This window comes from Lagenorhynchus albirostris, chromosome 8, assembly GCF_949774975.1.
Source record: "Lagenorhynchus albirostris chromosome 8, mLagAlb1.1, whole genome shotgun sequence".
Lineage (NCBI taxonomy): Eukaryota > Metazoa > Chordata > Mammalia > Artiodactyla > Delphinidae > Lagenorhynchus > Lagenorhynchus albirostris.
Window position 1 is genome coordinate 65608205 of NC_083102.1, and position 22058 is coordinate 65630262.

At 40.8% G+C, this 22058-nt stretch overlaps 1 protein-coding gene across 1 annotated transcript; it reads right to left on the reverse strand.

The window, feature by feature from the left end:
• Positions 1 to 1215: 1215 nt before the first annotated feature.
• LOC132524938 (uncharacterized) lies at positions 1216 to 6198 on the reverse strand. The gene is made up of 5 exons (XM_060157540.1): positions 6195 to 6198; positions 5718 to 5812; positions 5082 to 5348; positions 3386 to 4507; positions 1216 to 2088 (listed from the first exon to the last, which is right to left on the reverse strand). The coding sequence occupies exons 1-5, from the start codon at positions 6196 to 6198 to the stop codon at positions 1216 to 1218; spliced, it is 2361 nt and encodes a 786-aa protein (XP_060013523.1).
• Positions 6199 to 22058: the final 15860 nt, after the last annotated feature.

The window sequence follows — 22058 nt, forward strand, 5'->3', positions numbered from 1 at the left end:
TGTAAATTATAGATTTGGTTGTGTTTTCCTGCTGATTGGTCCCGGTTTAGGCTCGGACCAGAGAGGGAACTTGTCCCCAGCTTCCTGATTGGTCTTTGACAGACACCTTTTTTACATTTTGTTTATCTCCCTCCTTCTCGGAAGGGGGCCAGACATCCTGGAAATTCACCCATTGTCTAAGAAGCCCCTATTGTCTGGAGAGTTCTTAATCATTAGCTGGAACAATGTCCCTCGAGTCCCACATTTCCCCCTTTTTCTTGTGACTATTGATTCCAATCATGGAATCTCAACCTTCTGTTCGTAAACTTTGGTACTGTTGTCTTAACATTAGAACTTGTACAGTACTGATACGTTCTCTAATAAATGCTATCAAGCGATTTAGAATACATGGTCCAAAAGTTAAAATCAACAATAAAACAATAAGAGGTCCCAACAGAGTAGAGATTAAGGTGGTAAACCAGGGGGACTTATCAAACCATGATTGAAACCATCCTTTTTTGTTTTCTCTCTCCCTTTGCCTTTTATCTAAGCGTTCCCTGAGTTTATCCATGGTTTTGGTAATGGTTCCTGAATGATCAATATAAAAGCAACATTCTTCTTTTAGAGCGGCGCATAATCCCCCTTTCTTAAGAAACAGCAAATCTAGGCCTCTCCTATTCTGCAACACCATTTCTGAAAGTGAGGTGAGTGATTCCTTTAGTTGAGTTATGGAACTTTCTAATGCTCGAAGGTCGATGTCTACAGCCTGTCTTAAACTTGCATAATACTGGGGTTGTTGTATGAGGGCTGTGGTTCCTGTTCCTATCCCGGCAGATATTCCTAGTCCTAGAAGGACAGCCAATGTGAGGGTTACAGGTTCTCTTTTGTTTTTTGTTTTTCCTACATATTCATCTAAAAAGGATGAGTCTGAATGGTAGATAAGTCTAGGGACTAATTGCACTAACACACAAAAGTCAGCTGAAGTATTAAGAACCTCTAAAGAGACACAAGGGGTGAGCCCCGTGTTACATGCCCACCATCCATCTTGAGGAGGTACAAGATATCCTGAGCCTGTAGGGAGGCTAAAATCATGACAAAGGTGTCTATGGGACTGGGGAGGTGTTCCTATACAAGTACCATTTCCAGAAACCGAGGACAGGGTTAATTTACTGTTCCCTTCTTGCTTCCATCAACATTGGTCTGAGGAGGTAGAATTAGTATAGTTGGAGCTGTATCCTATAGCATCATAATAAGGGGGAGGGACAGCATAGCAAAGCCAGCATGATTTTGTAGCCTCTGGGTTTGTAGCATTGAGAACCGTAAAGGCTGCCTGCACCAAAGAAAGCATCCTATCCTGAGGAGTCCCAGTAGCCTAGCATATAAGTCAGTGTTATTTTGACAATCAGGTTTTATTTCTTTTCCTAAAGTGAGGAGGGGAGGCGGGGCACCATATAATATCTCAAAAGGAGTAAGATGGTATCGGGAAGGTGTATTTCTAACCCGGAATAGGGCCAAAGGAAGGAGCACCGTCCAATCGGTACCGCCAGTCTCCAAGGACAATTTAGTTAGGGTCTCTTTTAGAGTCCTATTCATTCTTTCTACCTGACCTGAACTTTGGGGTCTATAGGCACAATGTAATTTCCAATCAGTCCCCAAATATCTGGCCACATCCTGACTTACCTGGGCGACGAAGGCTGGACCATTATCAGACCCTATTACCTTTGGTGCTCCAAATCGAGGAAAAATTTCTTCTAAAATCTTCTTGGCTACTACAGCAGCTGTTTCTTTCTTTGTTGGGAAAGCCTCTATCCATCCTGAAAAAGTGTCTACAAAAACTAAAAGGTATTTATTACCGTACCTTCCAGGACGCACTTCGGTAAAGTCCACCTCCCAGTAAGTTCCTGGGCGGTCCCCCCTGAGTCTCTTTCCAGTTTCAAGTTTCCCTTTGTGAGCATTTACCTGTTGACATGGGACGCATTCCTGCACAATTTGTTCAGCTAATTTTGTCATTCCAGGGGTTTCGTACCCGGCTTTTTGTAACAAGGCTACCATCTTTTTAGTCCCCAGATGTGTCCATCTGTGCATCTGTTGTAACATGGATTCTGCTTGCTGAGGGGACAAAGTTCCTTTTGTTGTGGCCGGGATGATTTCTTCATCGCGGCCTGGTTTTTCAGGAACTTTATCTGACAGTCCTAAAATGACTTCTCCCGATGCTATTTCTCGGGCCACTTGGTCAGCCATATTATTTCCCCTAATTATTGGGGTATTTCCTTTTTGATGTCCAGGGCAGTGGATGATACTGACTTTAGTAGGAAGCATGAGTGCAGTCAACAAAGCCACGATTTCGTCTTTGTTTTTAATTTCTTTGCCACCTGAAGTTAGTAGCCCTCTCTGTTGGTAAATGGCACCGTGGATATGAGCGGTAGCAAACGCATATCTACTGTCTGTGTAGATGTTTACTTTTTTATTCTCTGCCATCTCTAATGCCCTCGTCAGGGCAATTAATTCAGCTCGTTGGGCTGAGGTCCCTTGTGGTAGCGCCGCTGCCCATATGACTTGTTTTCCGTCTACCACGGCTGCCCCAGTTCGACGCTTACCTTCCTCCAGGAAACTGCTCCCATCCGTGAACCAGGTGAAATCAGCATCAGGGAGGGGCAGGTCCATCAGATCTGGCCTACTGCCGTGTGCTGCGGCCAGTACTTCCTGACAATCATGTATGATGGTGGAGCCTTCCAAGTCAGGATCAAGGTAGCAAGGAGGCTGGATTGAGTCCTGTGGCTGGAGCAAACCTGATGCGATCTGAGTTTAGCAACAGGGTTTGGTAATGGGTCATCCTGGCATTAGTTAGCCACCTATCCGGTGGTTGACGGACTACATTTTCCAGGGCATGAGGAGCTGTTATCGTTAGATTTTGTCCTAAAGTTAGTTTGTCAGCATCTTTGACTAGAACGGCCACTGCAGCGATTATCTTTAAACAGGTGGGCCATCCTGATGCCACAGGGTCCAATTTTTTTGACAAATAAGCAACTGGGCGATTCCAGGGACCCAGTTTCTGAGTCAATACTCCTTTTGCAATGCCCTTATTTTCGGCCACATATAAATGAAAAGGTTTGGTTACATCTGGCAGTCCTAGGGCTGGAGCTGAAAGTAAAGCTCGTTTGATTTGGTCAAAAGCCCGTTGTTCCTTATCGCCCCAAACGAAAGGAGTGCTGTTTTTGGTTAGGGGGTACAATGGGGCCGCCAGCTCAGCAAACCCTGGAATCCATAGTCTACAGAATCCGGCCGTCCCCCAAAATTCTCTAACCTGCCTGGCGTTTTTGGGAGCCGGAATTTGGGCCACCATATCCTTTCTGCTCTCCGTGAGCCATCTTTGCCCCCCTTTTAATAGATACCCCAGGTAACTGACCTGTTGTTGGCATATTTGTGCTTTCTTGGCTGAGGCTCTATATCCCAGGGTTCCAAGTTCCGTTAACAGTTTTTCAGTACCCTTGATACAATCTTCTTGGGTCTCAGCAGCTAATAAAATATCATCAACGTATTGGAGTAATGTTACCTGGGGATTTGATTCTCTATATAATGCCAAATCCTGATGGAGGGCTTCATCAAAGATGGTCGGGGAGTTCTTAAATCCCTGAGGTAGCCGTGTCCATGTCAGCTGACCAGACATTCCCGATGTTGGATCTTTCCATTCGAAGGCAAAGTAGGGTTGGCTCAGGGGAGAGAGTCTTAAACAGAAAAAAGCATCTTTAAGGTCCAAAACAGTATACCACGTATGTTGAGGTGGAAGAGTGCTCAGGAGGTTGTAAGGGTTTGGAACTGTGGGGTGGAGGTCTGCCACCCGTTTGTTTACCTCTCGTAGATCCTGCACCGGCCGATAATCATTTGTTCCTGGTTTCTTTACCGGCAGGAGAGGGGTGTTCCATGCTGATTGACATCTTATTAACATGCCCAAGTCTAGTAGCCTCTGTATATGGGGACGGATACCATCTTTGGCTTCTCTACTCATGGGGTATTGACGGACCGTTATTGGGGTGGCAGTTGCCTTGAGTTCCACTAGCACCGGGGGCCGATTTTTGGCCATCCCCATACCGGCAGTTTCTGCCCAGGCTTGAGGGAACCGAGTTACCCAATCTGTAACATTAACTCGTGAGGATGAAGGCTGCTCGTATAATTTATATTCATCTTCTAATTTCATAGTCAATATTTGAAGTAACCTTCCTTTATTATCAGTTATGGTGGGACCTTCTGGCTGAAAGTGGATTTGAGCCCCTACTTTGGAGAGTAAATCTCTTCCCAGCAAGGGATAGGGGCATTCCGGAATAATCAAAAATGAATGGGTTACTCGTCCAATCCCAAGATCTACTGTCCTTCGTGTGGTCCATGAATATTGTTTATTCCCAGTGGCTCCTTGTACCCATGACCTTTTAGCTGAGATAGGACCTTTTGAGTGGAGAAGGACGGAGTGCTGGGCTCCGGTATCCACCAAAAATTGAACAGGTTCCCCCTCCACTTTAAGAGTTACCCGGGACTCAGGGAGAGGGTTCGGGCCCTGACTTTCCTAGTCTTCTTCTTCCAATGTTAAGATTTTGTTTCTGGTTGGCCTTCCTCCACTCTTTTTCTTTAGGGCATTCTCTCGCCCAATGTCCTTTTTCTTTACAGTAGGCACATTGGTCCTTGTCTAATGGCCGCCTTCTGTCTGCCGTTCGCCCTTTCTGCCTATTCCTATCCCCTATATTTCTTCCTCCAACCACAGTGGCCAGTATCTTACTTAAATTCCTCTCCTGTCTCTTATCCCGTCTTATTTCACGGGCTTCCTGCTCTTTCTGCTTTCTTTCTTCCTTCTCTTCCTCTGTTTCTCTTTTGTTATATACTCTATCTGCCTCTTTTACTAACTCCTGAAGCGAAAATCCCTGCAAGCCATCTAGCCTCTGTAATTTCTTCTTAATATCAGGGGCCGCTTGATCTATGAAAGCCATTGCTATAGTAGCCCTATGTTCCTCCGAAGTTGGATCATAAGGGGTAAAGCGTCTTTTAAAGGCTTCCATTAAACGTTCCAGGAACACAGTTGGAGATTCCTGGGGCCCCTGAGTGACTTCCCTTACCTTAGCCAAATTAGTGGGCCGTCTGGCCGCTCCATGGAGACCCGCCACCAGAGCCTGGCGATACATTTTCAGGCGCTCCCTACCTTCCGGGGCATTGAAATCCCAGTTTGGCCTGACGAGTGGGAAACCAGCATCAATCTCGTTAGGCAGCTGGGTAGGTTGCCCATTGGCACCTAATACATTTTTTCTGGCTTCTAAAAGAACCCGTTGCCTCTTCTCAGTCGTTAGGAGAGTCTGGAGCAGCTGCTGACAATCATCCCATGTGGGCTGGTGGGAGAAAACAAAAGATTCTATTAAAGCGGTAAGGGCCTGTGGATTTTCGGAAAAAGTTGGGTTATGCATTTTCCAATTATAAAGATCTGCAGAGGAAAAGGGCCAATATTGGAAAGGTCTATTCCCTTGGCCGTCGGGGGGGCCATATTCTCTAAGAGGTAGGGCAGTGGAGTCCGGGGAGATAGCCCTCCGGCTCCTAGTGCCCGCTGAGGGACCCCTTTCTTCTTCCATCATGGATGGTTCCCTTGGTGCCGAGGGCAGTGGAGCTGGGGGTCCTCTAGGTGGTAGGGGATTTGGGGCCGGAGGATAAGGGGGTGGGGAATCCAAAAGAAGCAAATCGGACTGCGGGTCAGGATAAATCGCCTTCGGTGGATCCGGGGCGTCGGGTAGCTTCTCCGTGTTGGGGTTTTTCTTTAAGGCTAATATCTCCGACGCTGCTGATGTGTGCGCGGACGTACCTGTTGAGGAAACAAAGGGCCGGACCCACGGAGGTGGGGAGAGAATTAAATCTTCCCAGACCAAGACATATGGTACTTGGTCTGGATGTCCGTGGGGATCTATATTAAATATCTTAGACTTCAGCAGCTTAATCTTGTCTAATAAAAAGGATCCTTCGGGGGGCCATCCTATCTGAAATGTTGGCCATTCAGAGGCACATAAAGTCTGCCACTTTACTTTCTTTACCTCTACCGAAAAATTATGGGCTCTGGCCCGAACTTCGGTCCAATGGCTTAGGGTAAGGGAAAGAGGAGTCGTCATAGTTTGTCCCATTGTCGTCTGTCAGAGAAGAAGAATAGACCACAATACAGAAACAGTTAAAACTCCACGAAACACATATACGCATGGGCCACCGCGAGCTCGCTTCAAAACCGAAACCTCTTCAGATGGCAGTTACCACCAAGGGAACTGCCGAAACCGAGTGAAGGGGAGACAGAGTTTGCCTCTCCTTCCAGATGAGCCACCAGGGCGTCCCCTAGGGCTCATGGACGCCGGCTATTAGCACGTCTGCCTAGCCAGAGGTCCGATACAGATTCCATAATAAGCCGATTCTTACGGCTTTCCTCCGATAATGGCCCACAAAGAACAAGGGACAAACAGACAATCAAGCTCGAGCCTACCTGGTACCTCCAACTCCTGATGTTCTTGTGGTCCGGGGCGAGTGGAATCCCGGACGAGCCCCCAAATGTTCGACCTTCGCGGTCTCCTAGGAGTTTCGACTCGCCCAGGAAACAAGAAGAGTCGGAAGCCGATGCAAAACTCAAGAGGTTTATTGAAGGCCGGTGCACCGGGGTTCCTTGGTCCTCACGCAGGAGGTCGAAGAAGGAACCCCAGTTGGGCGCGGATATGTCAGTTTTATAGGTTCCCACTTCCCCGTATGTAAATTATAGATTTGGTTGTGTTTTCCTGCTGATTGGTCCCGGTTTAGGCTCGGACCAGAGAGGGAACTTGTCCCCAGCTTCCTGATTGGTCTTTGACAGACACCTTTTTTACATTTTGTTTATCTCCCTCCTTCTCGGAAGGGGGCCGGACATCCTGGAAATTCACCCATTGTCTAAGAAGCCCCTATTGTCTGGAGAGTTCTTAATCATTAGCTGGAACAATGTCCCTCGAGTCCCACATTATCATATTTTTATCTTCTCCATTAATATCTATGTTTCTTATGTCTGCAAGCGATGGTATGCTTCGGGTAGAAATTTTAACGATCTATGACAATAAAAACAACTCAAAATTCTTATTGGCGGGGGGGGGGGGAATTGTCTTCTACCCTTGTAGGTTCTTCTGGCCGGTCTAATAATTAAATTGAAGTGAGACAGATTAACCGGCGGAAAAAACAATTTAATTTCATATATATGGGGGCTCCGAAGATACGAGTCCCTGAGATGTGACCAAAGGAGGCAGCTTTCAGACCTTTTACACAAAGAAAGAATAAATTTGTGATGAACTGACAAGACAAAGAAACTTAGATTCGGGTACTAAGTAGTGAAGAATCTAGGCAGTTTGTTTACACAGCTTTATTGGCCCCGAATTCCCTACGTTTGACAGTAGGGATGTGTGTGTACCACCTGGTACAGGGAGGGTACCTTTTACATGGGAGATTTATTTACTGCTTTTCAGGGGACAAAGGAGGATCAGAATGTCCTCCTTGTACCTGCTGTTTCTTAAGTAACTTTAATTCAAAGTAATCAATATGCCATTTTGGTATATTTTGTCATGACCTGCCCTGAGCCCCATCACTCTGCATTTTTTTTATTGAAGTATAATTGCTTTATAATTGTTTTAGTTTCTGCTGTACAACAAAGTGAATCAGCTCTATGTATACATACGTCCCTTCCCTCTTGGACCTCCCTCCCATCCCACCCATCTAGGTCATCGCAGAACACCAAGCTGAGCTCCCTGGGCCATACAGCAGGTTCCCACTGGCTATTGCTTTTACACATGGTAGTGTATATATGTCAATCCTAATCTCCCAGTTCATCCCATGCTTCCCTTCCCCCTTTGTGTCTACACGTCCATTCTCTACATCTGCATCTTATTCCTGCCCTGCAAATAGGTTCATCTGTACCTTTTTTCTAGATTCCACGTTATGCGTTAATATACGGTATTTTTTTTCTCTTTCTGACTTATTTCACTCTGTATGACAGACTCTAGATCCATCCATATCTCTGCAAATGACCCAGTTCATTCCTTTTTATGGCTGAGTAATATTCCATTGTATATACGTACCACTTCATCTTTATCCATTCATCTGTCGATGGACTTATAGGTTGTCCTGGTTATTGTAAATAGTGCTGTAATGAACATTGGGCTACATGGGTCTTTTTTTTTTTTTTACACACACATGCATATAGGCCTTTAAAAGAGACTTTACTTCTGGAAATTAAATATACTTATAATATTCTTAGGTGTGTTTTATTTTTTTTAACATCTTTATTGGAGTATAATTGCTTTACAATGGTGTGTTAGTTTCTGCTTTATAACAAAGTGAATCAGTTATACATACACACATGTTCCCATATCTCTTCCCTCTTGCGTCTCCCTCCCTCCCACCCTCCCTATCCCACTCCTCTAGGTGGTCACAAACCACCTACCTAATCTCCCTGTGCTATGCGGCTGCTTCCCACTAGCTATCTATTTTACGTTTGGTAGTGTATATATGTTCATGCCACTCTCTCACTTTGTCACAGCTTACCCTTCCCCCTCCCCATATCCTCAGGTCCATGATCTAGTAGGTCTGTGTCTTTATTCCCGTCTTAACCCTAGGTTCTTCATGACCTTTTTTTTTTTCTTAGATTCCATATATATGTGTTAGCATATGGTATATGTTTTTCTCTTTCTGACTTACTTCACTCTGCATGACAGACTCTAGGTCCATGCACCTCACTACAAATAACTCAATTTCGTTTCATTTTATGGCTGAGTAATATTCCATTGTATATATGTGCCACATCTTCTTTATCCATTCATCTGTTGATGGACACTTAGGTTGCTTCCATGTCCTGGCTATTGTAAATAGAGCTGCAATGAGCATTGTGGTACATGACTCTTTTCGAATTATGGTTTTCTCAGGGTATATGCCCAGTAGTGGGATTGCTGGGTCGTATGGTAGTTCTATTTGTAGTTTTTTAAGGAACCTCCATACTGTTCTCCATAGTGGCTGTATCAATTTACATTCCCACCAACAGTGCAAGAGGGTTCCCTTTTCTCCACACCCTCTCCAGCATTTATTGTTTCTAGATTTTTTTGATGATGCCCATTCTGACCAGTGTGAGATGATACCTCACTGTAGTTTTGATTGTCATTTCTCTAATAATTAGTGATGTTGCGCATCTTTTCATGTATCTCTTTGCCATTTGTATGTCTTCTCTGGAGATACGTCTATTTAGGTCTTCTGCCCATTTTTGATCTTAATCAAATCACCATGGGAGCTGTGTTTTGGGGGCCTGAGTTGGAAGCAAACATATCTGGCCTTTTCTAGGCCTTATACACTCTTTCTGGAGCCGCTAAGAGGTTCTCAAACTGAGCTAATTTAAAGGGAAAATATAATCGGATAATATGATTTTTTTAAACGGAGAATCCAAGAGATGTGAATTCTCCCTGTACAGTTTTAGTCTTGAAGTTCCAGATCATCTGTCTTATTCAGGAAGAACAGAGGTAGCAATTATGCTACATGTATGATTCCATTTGTCACCCAAGTCGTGTCTTGCTTTTTAAAAGCTATGGTTTGGAAAAAGAGGGCAAAGTATTCTTTCTAGATATGGATACATGTTACAGTCATTTTGATTTTCTGATTATGTAAGTAAGTAACCTCTCTCATTATGGAAAATTTGAAAAATCACAGAACCACAACAAACTAATATCACAAATTTGCCTTTTCTCACTATTCTGGGAAAATCAGTGTTAATTCAGATGTCTATATATGTATTTATCAATTAGTCATCTATTATCTAATAATATTTTAATAGAAATTGGGATTTAAAAATAAATATGTTATGATAATACCATCTATGTCCACATGAACATTTCCACACGTGATTAAGTATTAATCTACGTCATGCTTTTTCTCTGCATTTTTTGCAGGTATTCTACTTCATTATATGGATGTAACATGATTTTTTATAAGCCTCTTAATGTTGAATATTTAGTTTTAATTTGTTTTGCTTTTGTCAATCTGTTTATATCATCTTTATAGCCAAAGACCTGCATGTGTGTCTCATTACTTATTGTGGGAATTCTTGAAAACTCTTAATTTTTTTCATAAATTTTGCCATTTATTCATTCATTAGAAATATTTTTTGAGTGCCGACCATGATGATAGAAACCATTCTGTGCACTTGGTAATGTGGCTGTGAACAAAACAGACAAAAGACTATGCACTCTTAAGAGTGTTTATTACTGTGGGGGGCGAGGTAGATAGTGTGTGTGGGGGGGCAGGCGTTGCAGTTTTAAATGGCTCCGCTAGAGAAAGCTTTCCACTTTGTTTCAAGAAGAGGTTACTTGGGTAAAAACTTGAGGACAGGGAAAACACCTGTAGAGAAAGAGACTTTCTGCCTTAGTGATCAGCAAGTTCAAAATGCCTTAGCCAAGAATGTACCTAGTCTCTGGAAATAACTGAGAGGAGGCTAGTATGACAAGAGCCAAATGAACAAGGAAGCGAGTAATAGGGTACGAAGAGAACAAATGGGACTGGATTACGTACGGTCCTCTGGGTCATGGTAAGGATGTGGCTTATGCTCTGATCAGATGGAGTGCCATGGCAGGGTCTCAAAAGAGGAATGACATTATCTGACTTAGCATTCTGGCTCTCATGTCAAGACTGTAATTAATTGGGGTAAGAGCAGATGCAAGAAGTCTAGTTAGGAGACTACTGCAATTCTGTAGAAAGAAAGAATGTCAGTGAAACACAAGAAATAGCCGTGAAAATGAAAACAACTGTACACATCCTTAATATAGAGCTGCCAGGATTTATTAAAAGATTAAAAGTAGGGAGGGAAAGAAAATAATCAAAGATGACTCAGTTTATTTTGTATTGAGCAACTGGAAATATGCTGTGCCAATAATTAGATGAGAAAGTCGGTGAGGAGCAGGTTTGAAGAAGAATGTCACGTCCTCAGTGTTGGGACGTGCCAAGTTTGAAATATTAGAAATGTTGAGTAGGCAGTAGGAGTTGGACTTAAGAGAAAAATCAGGCAAAGAGAAAGGCTTTGGGGAATCCTTAGCATCTATCAGTCAGTTATTGCTGTGTAAGAAATAACCAGAGAATCTGAGTAGAATACAACAATAAGATTTTTCCTTCTCACAGTCTGCAAGCTGACTTGGAGTTGGCTCATCAAGGCTGGGCTTCTCTGGGCTTCTGCTTAAGCTAAGGGTCAGGCTGGACTGTGCTCCTCACTTTGGGTTGGGTTTTGGTCTTCTCCATGTGTATTCTTTCTGGGACTCAGGCTTAAGGGCAGCAGCTACCTCCTTATGGTGATAACAGAGGCATATGAGGCTAACCCCTACTGCTCAAGCACATGTTTAATATCATCCCATTGGCCAAACTAAATGGCAAGCCCACCCCTGAAGTCAGGAAGTGGAGAGTTACATTCTATTTTTTAAGGGAGAAAGGGCAAAGTTACGTAGTAGAGGCTGTGGATATAAAGATAAGTGCAGCATGAGAACACGAATTCATTCTACCATGGGCATAGACAGCATATTTAAAGCCATGAGCCCAGATGAGACCCACAGTGACGGCACCATTTACTCTCTCCCCAGCCATATATGAGAGTTTCTGTTTCCTTTGCTCTGGCCAACTTTGTATTATTGTTTTAAAACTGATTTGCCGTGTGAGGAATGAGAAATAACACTTTGTTTTAACTACAATAATTGTACTTCTAAGCCAAGCTGAAAACATAAACATGCTTGGAGTCTGTGTGTGATTTTGATTTTCCAGAAGGATTTTCTTTTAATGGCTCATTTTGCCTTGGTCTAGTAACCAGGGAGAAAAGTTTCCCAGTATATTTTGTTCTCTTTTATGTATTTCACCATCTTTACCCATCTGTGTTTATTAAAAGGAGATGAGAATGAATTCCAAATAACTATGGCTTGTGTGGCTAATCTAACACCTACAGTTTACCCTCCTTTAATCACTATTAAGTTTTCAGAAGAGATCACTTGTTGGTGAGAACCAAGGAAACAATTATATGTATATAGCGTATATATATGATCATATATAAATTATGACTTAAAGCAAACCTGTTGAATTTTTTATTTTTTATTTTTTGCGGTACGCGGGCCTCTCACTGTTGTGGCCTCTCCCCCGTTGCGGAGCACAGGCTCCACACGCGCAGGCTCAGCGGCCATGGCTCACGGGCCCAGCCGCTCCGCGGCATGTGGGATCTTCCCGGACCAGGGCATGAACCCGCGTCCCCTGCATCGGCAGGCAGACTCTCAAACCACTGCGCCAACAGGGAAGCCCTGAATTTTTGACTCACATGCAGTGTTGACAATGTGTTAAATTGTAAAACTGACACACAAAAACTTACTGTGCTCCTCTGCAGATGGCGGGGGGGCGGCTTGTCATTTTAGAGTCATTATTGTGGGAAAGGGACGCTGGTGGCTGGCTGTGGCTAAAGGCTCACATATGCCTGTTCATTCTCAGCAAAGGGCATCACGCCCTATTTAAACATGCACACAATCTGTTCAAGCCTTTTGAAATTCAGTATGTGTGGGCTACATATATTTTCAGCAAGTTGGAAACATCCATAAGATTTCTGAGGTATGGTAAAAATAGATACTTTCAGTGACTGGGATAATTATCTTAGAAAAGGAATTCTAATAGTAGGATCTCAAACATTGCTCACATGTAAATTGCACGTGAGTTGAGCAGTGATCTAAGAGAGAAGCACATGGCTGGGGAAGGAGGTAAAACTCCAAATAGAAGACGAATGTTTCATTTTCAGCAAGTGCACTAGAAAACTGTTTTCCTCTTGCACATGCATAGTACCGAATACTTTTAATGTAAAAAAATAGAAAACCCATTAAGAAATAAAAGCACTTTGATTCCATTGCTTTAGAAAAATATTCCTTTATTCATTCTCAGTAGGTTTGTTCTCTCAGAATAAGACTTTTTGGATTACCTTGAATTTATCCAAAGAAATAAGTGTGCTGAAATCTAATTACCTAAACCATAGTGTTGGGAATTTTGCATTTAATAGCCAGTAAATTTCTTATTTCATTGCTTCTTGTGTCCTGTTTAGATATCAGGCAGACTTGATCAGTGTAGACATACTGGTTATGACTATTTTGTTATCTTTTTATAATCAGAGGCATAGCTTCCCTTTTTTCCTAGTAAACACCAAATATGCTTAGTGCTAAAGGTTTGTTGTTCAAGGTAATTAAGCAGGTGTTGGGCCATTATTTGGCTTGGGGAGGTCAGCAGGGGGTCGTCAAACACAGCTGGAGTCATGAGGGGTCCAGATCTCTCTTGGGAGAAAGTTTCTCCACCCAAGTCAAAGTGAAAAGTTAGGTGTATATGAAACAAAAAATTGAGAGTTTCAGTTAATTTAGGTTGTGTTAATATAAAATGAAATAATTCAAACCAAATAAAAACTATTTGAGGGCATGAATGTTCTAACATCAGTGTTTAGATGTTGTCTAATTAATTAAATTTGTCAATTCAACAGTGCTTTTAATTATATAGACTAAGATAGTTATACTATCTTAAGTGTGAAACAGGCATGGGACAAATGGTTATTAACTTTGCTACTGTAGTTTCAGTTGGGTGGTAGGTTAAGTAGATGGTGAGAATGAATTTCATAAATACATTTTTCTAACACTTGGCTCTTATTTTTTAGGGCTTATATATGAGGAAAGAGTGTAACAGCCATAAATGTGTGGTTTTAAAACATATACTAATTCTCAAAGGTATTCCAAGGTTAAAGATCAGTATTTCCATAAACATTTTAAATGTTTGCAAATGTCTTTTTTGAAAGGCTAAGTAACAATTTAATTCAGAGTCTCCAAATGCACAATTTATATTAGAGATACACAAGATGAATAGATAAAACATATACATGTAATGACCTAGGTATACATGTTTGTTTTTTGTAATGGCCTAAATTGAATGTGTATCTATATGCATATGCACAAGTTTGTATATATGAAAAAGAGAGAGAAGCAGCTATTTATTGATAAATTTATGCTAGCTATTGTATTGAACAGTAAGGATATGCTGACTAAAAATTTAAAAATGAAAACAGATCCTGCTTTGATGGCGTACATACTTTGAAGCATCTCTCTTTACCAAGATGCTTTAAAATTAATGAACGCTTATTTCTGATTAGTGTGAAGGTCTGTTTGTAGTTAAGATTCTTCCTTTTACATTAACCATAATCCGAAGTGTATGATTTTGGCTTGAAATATCTTCAAATTTCAAAGCCATGCCATTCACAGTATGTGCTTTCTCTGATAGGGCTTGGAATAGCGAATGACATTTTGATGCGGTGAGTTAAGGCAATTAGTTCATTTCTACCAAACTTCATGGATTCATATATCCACTTGGCTTGAATAAACCTCAGGTTTAAGCTTTACTGTGAAAACAGCAACATACCAATGAATGGTATCTCAAACAGGATTTCATTATCTAAATGTTAAATGAAAAATTTTTTTTCTCCATTTGTTTCTGTGAGGGGATGGGGTAAAAAGTTCTCACAGCTGCCAGACAAAGAATGACTCTATTTAAAGAGTGGTTGGAAGCACAAATGTTGATTATCTGAATGAAAGAATTTAATTAAGTTTCCTAAAGAACAGGATACTACTGACATCACTGATTGGCAAATTGAAGCAGGGAAATACAGTATTAAATGTTACAATATTTTTCACTTAATGATGCCAGTGTTAGATCTTGGCTGGTGTCCTGGAATATGCACAATGGCTTGGCAACAAATTAATTATTTTGCAGTTGCAGATGTGGAGCTGTGGGGTGTGAAAGTCTCTTTGCCAGGATGATTTTGGGAAAAAACCCAAAGCAATCATTGTATTTCCTCATCTATGCACACATCCTTGTTTATGAATTCGGTTAAAATCCTCAGTGTCAGCTGATCACAAGATCACAAACAATATTCAATTAACCTCCAAAAGTGGTTGTTTAACACAACAGGCTGACGACAAAAAAACCTAACTGGCCTGGGTCATAGCCCATAAAAATAGCTTAAAATGAACATACATTATGTATTATGATATATAATTATTCATGTCTCTGTGAAGTAGATCATGACTGTTAGTCCTTGGTTATTAGTATTTTATCATGATGTTTAAGGTTATATTAACTTTCACTACAACTGAAAATTGTTATGATGGCCAGTAGTAATGGAAATGTAGGTCATATTCTTATTTAACCTTAAAACCCCATACCAGTGGGTAAGCAGTATTAGGTCTTGGGTATCAAATGATGCCTAACAGTATTATCATTAATATATACCCTGTAAATGCTAATCAGTTTAGCATTTAGATATGGTTGTATATGAGAAAAATATGAGCTGGCCATGGTATTGAGAGTCAAATTTCTTTTTGCTGTACGCGGGCCCCTCACTGTTGTGGCCTTTCCCGTTGCGGAGCACAGGCTCCGGACGCGCACGCTCAGCGCCCATGGCTCGTGGGCCCAACCGCTCCGCGGCATGTGGGATCCTCCCGGACCAGGGCACGAACCCGTGTCCCCTGCATCGGCAGGCAGACTCTCAACCACTGCGCCACCAGGGAAGCCCTCAAGTTTCTTTTTTTTGTGGTGCACTTTGAAACCATAGCCAAGAACTGTACATTCGTCTTTGTGAATAGAGCTAAGTCATGTGCCGTTCTTATTCACCAAATAAGGGATCACGCAACAGATTCAGGACGATACTCATTCCTGTACTGGCTCTACCAATTACTTGTGGCATGATGTCAAAGTAAAATAACTTCTCTGAGACTAAATTTCTTAATAAGATAAAAATAGGTAATATTAAGATGTACCTTAAAAAGTTGTTGAAAGGTTTAGCTAGAAATGTAAATTACTGAACACATTTCCAGAACAAATCTGCATTTTTGAATGCTATAGTTTTACATATTTCTTCATAAATGTTTGTATATACATTTCATATACATACAATTAGTTATGCATAGTTATATGTGCATATATATAGTTAAAACATACACAGACATGAACATGTATCCAAATTTTTCAGATTTCCTCTTTTTTTCTTTTGAAAGATTTTTTTTTTTTTGATGTGGACCAATTTTAAAATCTTCATTGAGGGCTTCCTTGGTGCCGCAGAGGTTGAGAGTCCACCTGCTGATGCAGGGGACACGGGTTCGTACCCTGGTCCGGGAGGATCCCACATGCCACGGAGCGGTTGGGCCCACGAGCCATGGCTGCTGAGCGTGCGCGTCCGGAGCCTGTGCTCCGCAATGGGAGAGGCCATAATAGTGAGGGGCCCGCGTACAGCAAAAAAAAAAAAAAAAAAAAATCTTCATTGAATTTGTTACAATATTGCTTGTGTTTTCTGTTTTGGTTTTTTGGCCGCGAGGCATGTGGGATCTTAGCTCCCCAACCAGAGATAGAACCCACACCCCCTGCATTGGAAGGCGAAGTCTTAACCACTGGAAGTCCCCAGATTTCCTCTTTATTGGAGAAAGTATTCATCAAATTAGTAGAAGGTACACCAAATATATAGATCTTTGTTTACCCACACCAAAACACTCCTCATCCAACACACACAGCCATTTACCTAATATTATTAATTCAGTGAGGGCTTTGTTTGGGAATGCTTTGAAATGGTCCTATTTTGACTTCTGTAGGTTCTGCCTTTAAATAGAACCAAAAGTAGTAGGAAATCCTCTATTTCAGTGTTGACATTATTTAATATACAGTGTGCTACTTTTGTTTACATCAGGTTAAACAATATGGTCTCCCCTTATCAATTAGCTTATAACATAAACTTAATACAACACTGACAAAAGTTCAGTGTCAGGATAGACATTGAACTTTTGTATAGGCATATAGACTATCTCCTGATATTGTAATGTTGGCAGGGACAAATACATACTTTATTTGTGAGCTTCTCCAAAACTGTAAAAGAATCATTGTTTTATCTTGCTTTCATCTGAGAGATTCAAGTATATTTTGGTAGGGGCCCTATAATGATTCATGTCACATTATTTTTAAATGATTTTGGTGCTCGCTTCGGCAGCACATATACTAAAATGACTTTGGATTTACTTGCTATCTTCCAAAATAAAATGTGGACCTAATTGCATTTGTCTTCAAATCTAATTTTGGGGGGTATAAGGTCAACATTCATTTCAATTATTGCTCAAATACCACAGTTACTAAAATGTATTTCTTTGTACTACTTGTAATGTTTATCTCCTATATCCTTCCTAAATAAAACTATTATCAAAAATTCATCTCTTCACGGATGTCCAATATTATATACACTCACACTTGTACCAGAAGATCAAAACCAGTATCCCTAGTTCTCTTAATGATTGCATTCTTTACTGGCTTAATGAATTTGGGCTTTGATGAATATTTCCATTGGGGAATCTAATAAATCGGAGTATTAATGGACTGAAATTTCTGGAAAGCATTTTGAGAAGCATTTGTACAAAAGATATTTTAAGTCCGAATTTATAAAATAAAATTTTATGAATATTTAAAATTTAGTTAACATATTATAGCATTGAAGAAGAAAATCTACTTCTGTGTTAATACTAAGAATCCCTTGGTTTTACTTTTAAAATTGACCATTGTTCTGAATTTAATTAACCTCAGGGCTATTGCAACACCAATTTGAAAATAAGTGATGTTAAAAAAAATAAAAACCGTTCTTTAAAGCCAATGTAAGTTATGATTTGAATATTTTCAGTTCTTCATTTGCTTATGCTTCCTGGAAATTTTTAAGGCCTTTCTGAAACATTTTCATATTTGGAATTCTTTTTGTTTTTTAAAGAATGAGAAGGGATAAGCTCGGCTTCTTTTTCTTTATGTTCTGAATCAAAAATATAATTCAGCTAATGCCTAACTATATAAAGAGTAAATGTTTTTATTTATTAATTTTAAATCATGAGAGGAATTCAGAATGAAGCTGAAATGTATTGTGTGACTAATCAGAGTAATTTTTAAGTTCTTGGCTTCTAACATCATTGCCTGTTCAGACTGTTATATAATGAGACCATCAATGGTTCCAAAATATTTCATGTTAAGCATGGCTTCCCTAAGACTCTGTGAAACAGTGACGAACTGGGATGTGTTCTAACTCAGAATCTGCTGAGGCCACTCTGAGGATTTCTTTGAATAACTCTTTCCTTGGTTTTTAATGTCTAGATCCACTTCCTTCGTTTTTAATGTCTAGATCCACCGAATGACCTTTGATTTTTGATCCCTACAAGTGATGGATATTATCAGAAGTTATCCTGGGTCTGGGAACAGGAGATGGTGCAAGGGAGCTATTTACTGTGGCTTCCAGGACATCTTGGGGAGGAGATGCTCTTACATCTGGTTGTGTTTAATGTTTTTGTTATTGATATGGAAGAGCTGTTTAAAAGTGCATTAAATTAATCTCATGGGAGGCACTGTAGACTACAAAGGCATATGAAAAACACAGTACAAAGAGGATAACAGGAAGGGGAAAGTATATTTTCCTTGGACTATAATCCCCAGCCTGATTTTTTTTTACTTGAAAAGAGAAACACAAACACTCCCTTCCCAACCCTCCCCCACTCCCAGCCACTACAGCATAGGGAGCTGTTAAATCCAATGGAAACCTACGGTACTGGCTGTTTATACTAATCTAATTTACTCTGCACAATAACATTAAGAGGAGGTGGTATTAGGGTCATATTAAGATGAGAAAGTTGAGGCAAGCAATTTGCCCAAGTACATTTAGTGGCAGAATCTAAACTTGAACTCAGGGCTCTGAGATATCAAGCACATGCGTGCTCTACTTACCTGAATTGTTTTGCTTCCCTAAAATGTAGAATTTAGAGCAAGTAAATCTAGTTAGGTTTCACGGGTGGAAGACACAAAAAAGTATTTAAGGGCTTCCCTGGTGACGCCGTGGTTGAGAGTCCACCTGCCGATGCAGGGGACGCGGGTTCGTGCCCCGGTCCGGGAGGATCCCACATGCCGCGGAGCGGCTGGACCCGTGGGCCATGGCCGCTGAGCGTGCGCGTCCGGAGCCTGTGCTCCGCAATGGGAGAGACCACAACAGTGAGAGGCCACAGCAGTGAGAGGCCCGCGTACCTCAAAAAAAAAAAAAAAGTATTTAAAAACGACTTCTCTCTGCTTTATAAAATCCTCATCAGAGCTCATCTGGACTATTATATTTCTGAATATTTGTATGTGGTTAAAAAATGTCACCTGCCATATCAGTAAACAAAGGATGTTGTAGCTATCAACCGCTATACCGCCACCCGTGCTGGGTCAGACTGCTGGTGTTCAAAATAGCTTACCAACGTTTTTTAAGTTATATTGTTTCTCTAGGTCATGTTGCCTTTTATCTGTAACATGGGTGTAATTATTACAGATAACCAATGTGGTATGGTACGAATGATATAAGTTAATGCACATAAGTCCTTTTGAAGCAGTACCCAGCATAAGTCAGCTGGGCTATAACGTTGAATAAGTGCTGATTATTATTAGCTATAAGTATATATTCATAAATTTCTGGCTTTGAAACCAAAGGCACACCAGCTAGCGTTCGGCAACAAGATTATTACTGTATTCCAAATTAGATTTGATAAACTGCAGTTGTATTTTCCTTGACAAAACTTCTACTAGGTTTGTTATTACTAACCTATGATATCATTTGAATGTTAAAGAGCAACTGGGCTCCTTTTGTGCTAAAATAAAAGTGAGCTTAGCAAAGTCATATACTATGTTCAAAGTAACATGGCAAAATATACATCCCAATGAATGACCTAACTTCAGAGTAGTCTCTTTTGGGGAGATAGATATTTATTGGCCAAAAGATGTTGCCTTTGTTGTCAATATACATATATATTTTTGAGCTCTTCTTTTGGAATTCGCCAGTGGCATTTACAAATCTGTCTACAATGAGTCAGTAATTGAAGATCTTCATACTTTGAACAAGAATTCAATTTGAGAAAACAGGCATTTGGAGCCAAGCTTGATGAATAAGGTGGTTGATCAAGCCTAGGTTTAATTAAGGTGATGAGATTGATTTTTGTGAGTGACTCATAAATAGTTCTGAGAACAATTCCAGTATTTGGAGTGATGGCAGCAATTCATATGTGCTGAGAACTTTAGCAGGGACTTTATATACTGACTCTTCACACATGCCCAGGATGATTTTAGAGTCAAAACTCACTTTTTTGCCTTGATAACTTTGAATTAGCGGTGGAAAATCAGTGCCCACTAACTTATAGCCATATGTTACTATCTTTGATAATCGGATTTTAAACATATATGAGAAAGGGGTAGGAGCTAAGTGATTCTCTCTGCAAATACAGATGTCTGCTGTGACCAGGCTCAGAGCCCTTTGATTTATCCAGAGTTTAGAGCTGCCTTGCCAGAGGGACAATGTTGGGGGGAATGGTATGAAAAGAAAGGCAAGCATCATTCCAGAAAGGCTAGAAAGGATTTTGCATGATAAAAACCAGTTTCCCTGGTGTGTGGATAGAACAATTTTAAGGGAGCTTTGAGACACACATTGCTGGAAGGTTTTTTAGGTTTGGCTTTCCTTAGCCAAGTGACGCTCTCCTTAAGGACACATTGTCTCCTGGCCATCTTCATGCTTGACTTGAACACTTTCAGTCTCTAGACAATGAGGGCATGCATGCTGCTTTATGCCACTTTCCCAAATGAATGCGCTTCAGTTTAATTATTAAAAGATATAGCTACAGTTAAAAAATAGAAGTCCGGCTAAAAATAGCCCACACTGTGAAGAAATACACTTGGAAATATCAAGCAGTATTTTGTTTGATCGCCTTATTTTTGTTGTACAGCTTTGCCTTTTGTGACTCTGTTTGTAATTACCCTTCTAGTGACCTTCTTCATTGTCGCTCTGATGATAGTCACCATTTTCATGGGAATTGGGTAAAAGAAGTCAGACTGTGCTGTAAGTGGAGCATTTCTCTGACCCTATTAATTTGCAGATGGATGAGGTGATGTCTGATTGCCACCTGCTGAGAAGCATTTGAGAGGCCGGCCTCCTCCGTCCCCTGGAGGGCCACTGTTGTTCCCCGGCTCTCAGGCTGCAATTGTAAATGAGGCTCCTCGATGGCCTCCTTCTTTAAAGCCTGATCAAGTCTTTATGTGATGTACCATAATTCTTTTTTCCTGGCCACTGGAATCAAAGTCTCCTTCAAAACTAGTGTCTCCACAGCTAGAATCAAGCTGGCTTTCCCTCCCCAGAAAATACATTTATTTCCATATAAAAAGGTGGTCTTGGTTCCCTACAGTTGACTTAGAACCAATCTGTCAGTATTTCCATATATATTATGTGCTGTTTGCCTTGATAAGAAATAAAGAATCTGGACTTCAGCATTTTTAGATATGCTTGATTGCATACACGTTTCTTCCTTCATACAGAAAACTGAATGGAAGCAAAGAAAAAACTGACCTCATGCTTATTATTATTTGCTTCATTGGAGAGTTTTCCCTATCTCTTGCTGTCAGTAGGGTACTTCTGTAGACTGCGCTTAGATGGTTATTACACATTTGTGCTTTGGAGAGGCACTTGAAAAGATAATTGTGCTAGTAGGAATTTTGTGTAAAATGAAAATATTACCTAAATCAGGTAATAACCTTTAAAGAGCTTTATTTCTTAACAAAAACCATAAAATTGAGCCAGTACCTGGAGGGGCGCTTATCACTTTTATAGCAGTGATGCTGTAGTTTGTTATTTGAGAGGTAGTCACAGTGGGAGCAGCAGCTGTTATAATTTATGAATGTTTGTTTTCCCTCTTGGATTGAGCCCATCATGTCAAGGAGAATGAATTTTGGCTAAACTGCGTTGGCTTGCAAGGGAACCTTTTGGAATTATAAAGACAGCAAGGGCTTGGCAGCCCACTGCATGGATTTTGAATGCTGTTTCTGCCACTTGCATATTGAACAATCTTGGGTAAATTACGAATGCCTTAAAACTCAATTCCCTTAAAAAACAAACAACCCAGTTCAAAAGTGGGCAAAGGACTTAAATAGGCATTTCTCCAAAGAAGATATACAAA